Source organism: Mus caroli, unplaced genomic scaffold (genome assembly GCF_900094665.2).
Source record: "Mus caroli unplaced genomic scaffold, CAROLI_EIJ_v1.1 scaffold_9334_U2_1, whole genome shotgun sequence".
Taxonomy (NCBI): domain Eukaryota; kingdom Metazoa; phylum Chordata; class Mammalia; order Rodentia; family Muridae; genus Mus; species Mus caroli.
The window spans coordinates 5,753-15,567 of NW_018391013.1; the positions used below are offsets into that span (position 1 = coordinate 5,753).

The 9,815-nt window shown below is 43.9% G+C and overlaps 2 protein-coding genes across 2 annotated transcripts; one reads left to right on the plus strand and one right to left on the minus strand.

Moving 5' to 3' along the window:
- Window positions 1-406: 406 nt before the first annotated feature.
- On the minus strand, window positions 407-3,957 carry Ndufa1 (NADH:ubiquinone oxidoreductase subunit A1). Its single transcript, XM_021155175.2, has 3 exons — window positions 3,713-3,957; window positions 2,604-2,693; window positions 407-553 (listed from the first exon to the last, which is right to left on the minus strand). The coding sequence occupies exons 1-3, from the start codon at window positions 3,812-3,814 to the stop codon at window positions 533-535; spliced, it is 213 nt and encodes a 70-aa protein (XP_021010834.1). The 5' UTR covers window positions 3,815-3,957; the 3' UTR covers window positions 407-532.
- Window positions 3,952-5,190, plus strand: LOC110288944 (E3 ubiquitin-protein ligase RNF113A-like). The gene has a single exon (XM_021155174.1). The coding sequence runs from the start codon at window positions 4,115-4,117 to the stop codon at window positions 5,138-5,140; it is 1,026 nt and encodes a 341-aa protein (XP_021010833.1). The 5' UTR covers window positions 3,952-4,114; the 3' UTR covers window positions 5,141-5,190.
- The last annotated feature ends 4,625 nt before the right edge of the window (window positions 5,191-9,815 follow it).

Sequence of the window (9,815 nt, forward strand, 5' to 3'; positions counted from 1 at the left end):
CGTGGGCTGGTAGTCTTGGGTTCAATAAGGGAATGGGCTGAGCAGGCCATGGAGAGTAACCCAGGAAGTAGCACTCCTCCAATGGACTTGGTATCAGCTCCTGCCCTCACTGCTTTTGATGAACTGTTATATGGAACTGTGAGTGGAATAAAACATTTCCTCTTCAAGTAACCTTTGGTCAGGGTGTCTCATTGAACCAACAGTAACCCTAAGACACCTACCAAAATCTTATATATGACTATTGTAACAGGAAAAAGGAAGACTCTTTGAGAAGCCCACACCCACACTCTCAGATGTGTCTTAGTTTCTTCAGAGTGCCTCTATTTTTCTCTTAACCCTCATGTTAATCCCTATATCAAATTATCTTTATTAAACCCTTACTTTACTTCATAAAAATGACTTTAGATTTTTTTAATTTTTTTATTATGCATTTCATAACATGCGCATAGTATATAATATGCTGCATAGCCTTCTAACAGGAACAGATGACCATAGCTGAGTAATTTTTTTCATCAGCCAGGAAAATGCTTCCTTAGTCAATGTTTTCCAGGCCCTGTAAAACAGTATGAAAAGGAGAATGTGAGGATTCTGTTCCTATCAAAATGTAGCATGCTGTTTAATTTCCAGTGTCACAGAATGGCATTCTGTTATTAAAACAAGTGATTTCACATCCCACAATTCTCTAACTGCAACAACAGAAACTAAATTGACTTCATAATCATTAAAGAATGGCCACTAAATGATGCCCCCCCCCCAGACAGGTTCTAGGCCTGGTTGGCCTCAAACTCAGAGATTTACTTGCCTCCACCCCTAGAATGTTGGGATTAAAAGTGTGTGACACTACATCATGTCTTGTGTTGTTGTTGTTGCGTTTTGACAAGGTCTCATATAATCAAAGTTGGCCTTAAACTCCCTATGTACCAAAGGTGAGCTCCTGATCCTCCTGCTAGGATTATGGGATGCACCACTGTACCTGTTCATTTCCTGACAGCAGCAAACATATTATTATATATGAAAAGACCTTCCCTTCACTCTAACTGGAACTACAGTCAAGTAATTATTTACCTCCTGGATCCTCATACACAGCCCCTACCATGGATCAGAGGGCCAAACAGTAAACTGTCTCACACAACAGCACTGAACACAAGGTGAACACTGAATCAGTCAACGTCTTCAGAAGGTGATGAAATAGAGAAGAAGTTAGAACCAAAGAAGTTAGAAACTGTTAGATTCTGTCTCAAGAAGACAAGAATCACTACCTTAAGTCAAGTAAGTAGTAGCAGAGCCAAAGTATCCTAACTCCAAAACATTTGCCCGTAAACACCCAAAGATCTAAAGTGGACATAGTATTGCACATCTGTAATCCTAATCCCAGTGAGTATTCAGGAGGCAAGTTTTCGGCTACTAGAGGCAAGGGCAGAAAGTTTGCTCTGAGTTCAAGGCTGCTGTAGGCTACACAGCAAGCTCCAGACCAGCCAGGCCTATGTAACAAGTGCCTGCCTTCAAACAAAAGCAATAGCCCCCTCTCCAAAAAAACTCACTCACAACCAAAAGCTTAAGACTCTGCTAGAGATAAGTAATGGCATTCCTTCCAGGTATGAAAATACCATAGGGTAAATGAAAGCATGGAACAGCGAGGCACAGGCTTTTTACAAGGCAGCTACTTAATCTCCCCTCATGTACATGAGATGGATTCTCACACAGCACTGAACTGAGCCCCATGCTCTACCCATGTTTTCCTATCTAGAAAATGAGCACAATTTTACCTAGGTTCACCGTGGGGTATCCATGAGGTAGGAGCAGCTATTAAGTGATTTATGAAACTTAAAGACTTATGAGGGTGAGAGGCAGAGAAATGGCTTTGCATGCAGACTTGTCAACCTGAGTTTGATACCCAGATCCTACAAGGGTTCCCAGATCCAGAAGTGACTGCCTTCAGATTGTCCTCTGACCTCCACGCATAGCCTGCACTCACCAACTCAAACCACACACAAACATATCAAACTACATTAATTCTTTTTTATGCTTTGTTTGACGAGATAGTATCTTACTACGTGGCCCAAGTTAGCCTCAAACTCACAGATTACCCCTGCCTTAGCCTTCCAGGGGTTAGCATTACAAGCACACGCCGCCACGGCAGCTCTATCACTTCTCTAAATAAGGCACTCCCACAAGCTGTCTTCTGACCTCCACATTTGTACCATGGAGCCTGCATAGAACTAAAGACAAATTTAAAAATAAATAAGTTCCCAGGCCTGCTAGTGCACACATTTCATTCCAGTACTCAGGAGACAGAGGTAGGCCAATTTATGACTTCAAGGCCAGCTTAGTCTACATAGCGGATTCCAGGCAAGCAAAGGCTAAATATTAAGACCCTGTCTCAACTACAAATCAACCAACCAAGTAAATAAATGGGTGTGCCCTCCATATGCACATGCATGCATGCACACCACATACATTGAGCATATATATATATATATATATATATATATATATAAAAGATTGTATACCACACTAGTAAAAACCATGCAAAGTAAATGAGCCCTGTATGACCTTAGGCAAGGCATTACCAGAAGCCCCCACAATTCTTTTAGTCATCTTACCTTGGACACATAGTAGCGATTGACTCCAGAGATACGTCTATCGCGTTCCATCAGATACCACTGGTACTGAACACGAGCAACTCGTTTTTCCTTTAAATAAAGAACAAGGCAGTTTATAAATATAAGTGACCCAGTAAAAAGATATACCCCACAATTTTTCTTAAATGACATACTAGAGGCTGAAGAGATAGCTCAGTGGGGAAGGGCACCTGCCTGCTATTCTTGGGTGCTCAACTGGCTTCCCAGCACCAAATTGGTTCCCAGCACCAAATTGGTTGGATTTTATTCGGGGGGGGGGGGCGAGGAGGGGTCATAACTGCAAGTCCAGGAGAGATTCAATACCCTCTTCTACTCTTCATGGGTGCACACAGACAGCAGCAGACACATACATAGATAGTAAAAGTTAAAACAAAAGCGAAATGACTAATACAAAGCCAAAATCTCCTAAATGAAACCAGACCATGATGGCAACTGACTTCTCAGCCTTCTTCTCCCTTTTTGAGTTGGGGGAGGGGACCAACACCACTGATTTTTTTCCTTTATCCTCCTCCTAGTCAACTACTTTTTTTTTTTTTTTTTTTTTTTTTTTGAGACGGGGCTTCACTGTAGTAGTACCAGCTTTCCTGGACTTGACTGCTCTTTGCTCCTGCAGAGGACTTGATTCGTGGCACCCACTTCTGCTGCCTCCTAACCTCCTTTAACTACTAGTTCCAAGAGACCCGGGGACCTCTCTTGATCTCCGCGGGCTCCTGCACTCAAGGGCACAAATACATCCACCAAAATCAATTAAACAGTGTCCGCAAGGAGATGAACGATGGGAAGGAACGACTAACACCTTTCTCCCTCTGTCTAGGAACCAGGACCCAACTCTTGTCATCTACCTTGCTAACTGCCGAATAGAGATTTTGCCTTTTGGGCCACTCCTCCTCGGCCCTCAAACTGGCTACGTTTTACTAAAGATATAAGATGGAATCCCAAGTCTCCGCGTTCAGACAACATTAAGAGGAGGATCCCCCTTAGATGGCTTCTCCTTCACAGAGCGAAGGCGCATCCAAACGGCCACCGTCCCCCACCGTAAATGGCCACCGTCCCCGAGTCGGCCGCCTTACTTTGCCCCCGTTGGTGAATTTGTGGATGTACGCAGTGGACACCCCGGGGATGACCAAGCACACCCCCATAATGGCGAGGCCAGGGAGAATCTCGAACCACATCTCCGCACCGTTACTCGCACGCCAACCCGTCACCGGCTCCTCAGAGGTGACCCGGCTTTACCTCTCTTCCGGCAGCACGCGGGAGGGGCGGTGCCCCGTACGGCTCCGGAGGAGGAAGCGACGGTGGCTGCGGGGGCCCAAAAGTGACTGGCGTTCGCGGTCCGGCAAGTGTTCCCGGGCAGGATTCTTTCTGTCGTCCTCCTCCTCCTGTCCGGTTCGCTGCATCAGAGACCACCACGGAGTGTGACGACGCGAAGCGGTCCCGGACGTCGCGGCAGTTTCAGAACTTGGGGATCTCTAATGGCGGAGCAACTTTCTCCCGGGAATTCTACCCGTCAGGTGTGCACGTTCCTCTTCAAAAAGCCCGGGCGGAAAGGAGCGGCGGGCCGCCGAAAGCGCCGGCTCTGTGATGCAGACTCCGGGGACAGCTGCAGTAGCAGTGACGAAGGCAGCTCTGTGGTCCGCCCCGAGAAGAAGCAAGCGACCCACAATCCGATGATCCAGAAGACGCGTGGCAGCGCTAAACAGAAGGCAACCTATGGCGGCTTGAGTAGCGAGGACGAGAATGAACTGGAGGGTCTCAGCGTCGTCTACAAGTCTACCCGTTCGGCAAAATCCGTGGGGCCCGAGGATATGGGGGCGACCGCCGTCTACGAACTGGACACTGAGAAGGATAGAGATGCACAGTCCATCTTTGAGCGGAGCCAGAAGATCCAGGAGGAGCTGAGGGGTAAGGAAGATGACAAGATCTATCGGGGAATCAATAATTATCAGAAATACGTGAAGCCCAAGGATACATCCATGGGCAATGCTTCCTCCGGGATGGTGAGGAAAGGCCCTATCCGAGCTCCTGAGCATCTACGTGCCACGGTGCGCTGGGATTACCAGCCCGATATCTGTAAGGACTACAAGGAGACTGGTTTCTGCGGCTTCGGGGACAGCTGCAAATTCCTCCATGACCGTTCAGATTACAAGCACGGGTGGCAGATCGAACGTGAGCTTGATGAGGGTCGCTATGGTGTCTATGAGGACGAAAACTACGAAGTGGGAAGCGATGATGAGGAAATACCATTCAAGTGTTTCATCTGTCGCCAGACCTTCCAAAATCCAGTTGTCACCAAGTGTAGGCATTATTTCTGCGAGCGCTGTGCATTGCAGCATTTCCGCACCACCTCACGCTGCTATGTCTGTGACCAGCAGACCAATGGCGTCTTTAATCCAGCCAAAGAATTGATTGCTAAACTGGGAAAGCATCGAGCTGAAGCAGAGGGTGGTGCTTCTGATTTTCTAGAAGACATAGAGGAGAGTCCAGTTTCCATTATTTAGACTTTCCATAATTCTCAGTCTCAAAATAAATGTTTTGTTGTTTCTTAAAATCTTTTCTTTTCTTTCTTTCTTTCTTTCTTTCTTTCTTTCTTTCTTTCTTTCTAAAGGGAAGTGGCAGAGAAGGTAGGCGATGGAGTAGGGCTCCAGAGGAAAAGCTTCAAGATAGGTATTATCTGGAATTCTAGACCTGAAATAACTTCCATTGGTATATTCAGAGCACTATAGCATAGATCATGTGAATGGGAGAAGTTCATGAACAAAGCTAGGATTTACGTGAGGGAACCCAAGTCGGGATGACATCAAGAACTGAGCCTATTATATTACATTTGAATAGTTTAGAAATTACTCTGATGCTTTATTTGTTGGTACAAGTGCTGCTTTCAAATGCACATTTGGAGGGCTTGAGTTGGTCCTTGATCTCTTTGAGGGTGTTTCTTGCAGTCTTTGGGAAATTGTCCATGCTCTCTTTGAAGCACCTATAGGTAACCCCCGTTTCCACAGACGATGGAAATGCTCTCTGTTGAGCTGTCCCGTATGCTAGATACTATTCTCATGTGGCTGTCAGGTGCCTGAAATGTGCAAATGGTTACTGAATTGGATGTTGTACTGAACCTGGAGATAGCGAAAAGCCTAATGCTTTATAATCTATAATCTGAAACTATCCCTGTCCTCATAGACTCCAATAGGACTAATCACACCTGGTTAAAATTAGTGTACCTGTATTCACAATTGTTTGGGATCTAGCTTAGTGCTTGGTATATGATAAGAAACTGATAAGAGGCAAACGTTTTAAGATGGGGAATTTAGACCAAATCCCACACTGAAGGAATCTCTAGGTAATGGGGGGATGAAAATGACAAATACATTTGGTTAACATTCCTGAGAGGCAGGGAGGACAGGCCAGAAGACCAGTCAATATTTTAATGATAAAACTCAGACTGGGTTGATGTAAGAAAACAGATGAAAGTATAAGTTGAGTTAAAAGGGGGCTTTAGTCATACTTATTAATCTGTTTCAAGGTATTCTTTGAACGGACTTTCTTAAGCACTGTGTTTAGGATAGGGCCTAACATCAGTAAATAAAACAGACACAGGCCCCAACTTCCTAGAGCTGTATAGAGAGCAGCAAACATGGTGAGTATGGGAAAAGAGTTACTGGGTTGATCTCAGAATTAACCGAAACTCTTGGGTGGTGATAGGGCTCAGTGGGTGGAAACACCTGCTGCCAAACGTGAACAGGCCACTGAATTGGACCCACGTAGGGGAGGGACAGAGTTGACTCTCAGAGGTTGTCTTCTGATCTTCAAGTACACACAGAGAATAAAATAAATAAAATTTAAAGGGGAAAATAAGAATGAACCCAGTCCTAGGGCTGGGGGAAGATGGTTCAGTGCAGAGCAACTGCCTGGAATGCTCAAGGTGGGGGAGGGAGAGAATTGAAACCCTGCCGAGGAGTTCACAGACATGACATCACCTTTTCTTAAGATTTATTTGGGGCTGGTGAGATGACTCAGCGGGTAAGAGCACTGACTGCTTTTCCAAAGGTCCCGAGTTCGAATCCCAGCAATCACATAGAGGCTCACAACCACCCGTAATGAGATCTCATGCCCTCTTCTGGTGCGTCTGAAGACAGCTACAGTACGCTTATTTATAATAATAAATCTTTGATCAGGAGCCAGTAGGAACTGAGCAAGCAGGGTTGACTGGAGTGAGCGGAGGTCCTAAATTAAATTCCCAACAACCAGATGAAGGCTCACAACCATCTGTACAGCTACAGTGTACTCATATACAAAGAATAAATCTTTCCTTTGAAAGCTAGAAGAGGGCATTAGATCACCTGAAACTGGAATTAGAGGCAATAATGAGTTCATAGCAAGGGCTCTTAAGTGCTGAATCATCTCAAGAGCCCCACGAGCTCACATGCTAGACTAGACTAGATTCTGTAGTAAAGAGTACATGGAACTGAGATATATGAGCAGCTTACTAGAAAGGGGGCTTGAGGATGCTTAGAAAAGTAACATATAAGAGATGAGCAGAAGAAAGCAGTTAAATAGGAAAGAAAAGAGGATATTGGAGGATATTGTAGAGAAAAAAAAAAAAAAACCACTCATGCAAGCCAAAGGAGAAAGAAATAAAACAACATGGCCAAAAAGATAATTCAATGGGTAAGGGTACTTGCTGTGAAAGCATGAGGGCCGGAGTTCAAATCCCAAGCTCCCAGCTATAAAAACCTGGCCATGATTGCACATCCTTCAGCTTTGTGGAAACAGAGATGGAAAACCTAGGAAGAATCAAGCACTGGGAGATGGTGGCTATGAGTGTCTGCAGTTCAAGCCTAAAGACCTGAGTTTGGATCACTGGAACTCATGTAAAAACAACAACAACAACAACAACAACAACAACAACAGAACCCAAAACATTGTTTATTTTATCTATTTTACAGCAGTGTGTGAATCCCAACAGTCCTATAATGAAATGGGAGGTGGAGACAGAAGAATACTCCCAAAGCTCAGGAGCCTGCTAAACTGAAGTTCACAGAGCAACAAGCAAGAGCTACCCTGCCTCAAAAGCAAGACAGGAAAGCTAAAGAGATAGTTCAGCAGTTAGGAGTGCTTACTATTTCAGATGACCCACATTGGGCAGTTTACAACTGCCTGTAACTCCAGCTCCAGGGGATCAGTGCCCTCTTCTGGCACGCCAGTGTATAGATCTCTCTCCACAAGTATTGTCAATCGTATGTGCCTCCACACAGAAACATGCGCACACATGTACACACACACACACAAGAAATAAATGTCTTTAAAAGATGGAGACTAATGCTTCAGTGTGCCACCCCTCAAACACACACAATAAAATAAATAAATAAATAAATAAATAAATAAATAAATAAATGTAATTTTTGAAAGGCTGAAGAAAGTCAGCAAGAAGGCTCAGAAGGTAAAAGACACTTGAAATCAAACCTGACTTGGATGCGCCAGTCTTTCTGGTGGAGAGAGAGAGAGAGACGTTCACATGATCACCATAACAAGCCATCCTATCCTCAGCACACAAATAATAAGTAAATGTAGTTTAATTATTTAGTGGTGGTGAGCAATACGGAAAACCACCTGGCGTCAAACTGATGGAAACACACACACACACACACACACACACACACACACAGTAATATGTAGTAAAAATAAAAGCTGGGCATGGGTATGTAGAGAAACTGTCTCAAGAAACAAAAACAAAATAAGCATTTTTTTTAAATTTTTAAATATTTTTGGCTAGGAAGCTATCTCAGTCAGAAAGGTGCTTCATACACAAGCATAAGAACCTGAGTTTGATTCCCCAGAACCCATGTAAAGTGTGGTAGTGTTCAATTGTAATCCTAATACTAGGAGGGTAGAGACAGACCCTTGAGGACCCGCAGTCAGTGTAGTCTAATAGGGTGAGCCCCAAGTTCCTGTCAGAGATTCTGTCTTAAAACAACGTGGTAGGTGGCTTGTGGGGAACAACAATCAAGGTTAACTTCTGGCCTACCTACCTACCTACACACACACACACACACACACACACACACACACACACACAATCATACACTAAGACACATAATAAGTAAATATTTAATATCTATTTATTGCATGTAAAATATTTTGCCTGTATGTATGTATGTATGTATGTATACCATGTTTAAGTAGTACCTGAGAGGCCAGAGAGAGCATTGGATTCCCTTGGACTGAAGTTACTGATAGTTGTTAGCTACCATGTGGATGCTGGGAATTGAACCTGGATCCTCTGGAGGAGGGCTAGTGGTTTTAACCACAGTGCAATCTCTCCAGCCCAAACTAATGTTTTCTTTAAGGTTTTAAACTAGGGCCACTGAGATGTTTTAGTGTGTAAAGGGCCTTCAGTCAAACCTGATGTTCTCGGTTCAATTATTGGAACCTACTTGATGGAAGGAGATGGGTGACTCTTATTGGATGTCATCTGACTTATCAAACTGATGGAAACATACACACACACACACACATGATTTTTTTTAAGTAATGGTAAGATGTCGCAGCAGGTAAATCTTGAGGTCCTGAGTTTCATCCTCCAACCACAAGGCAGAAGGAAAATGTTCATTCTCCAGCCTTGCCCTCTTACTTCCTTGCCCAGGCAAACAAACACGTGTACGAACATAGCAAAGAAATGTTTTTTTAAATTATTAAATGTATTTATTTATTGGGGATGTATGGATGCCACATCATTCATATGGAGGTTAGATCACGTGCCATGGGAGTCCATCCTGACCTTGCATGTGGTTTCAGGGGGCAAACATAGGCTACCACTTTTGGTGGCAAAGACCTTTAACCAGTGAACCATCTTGCCAGCCAGCCCAGAAAATGGTTTCTTTAAAAGTTTTTTTTTCTTTTTTTTTTTTTTTAGGCCCAGTGAAATATGTAGGTGTATAGGTCAGTATAGGTAGGTGCCTGCTACCAAGTCTGAACATCGGTGTTTGTTACGTGGGGACCCACGTAGTGTGAGGATTGAGATGATGTGGGTGAAATGTCTTCTACTTACATTGGTTTCATTTACCTGGATATACGAATATGGATGCATACAAAATAAGTAAAAAGACTTCATTAAGAAATAATTATTTATTTTTGTGCTTATGTATTATGCACACCACATGCATGTATGGTAACTGCAGA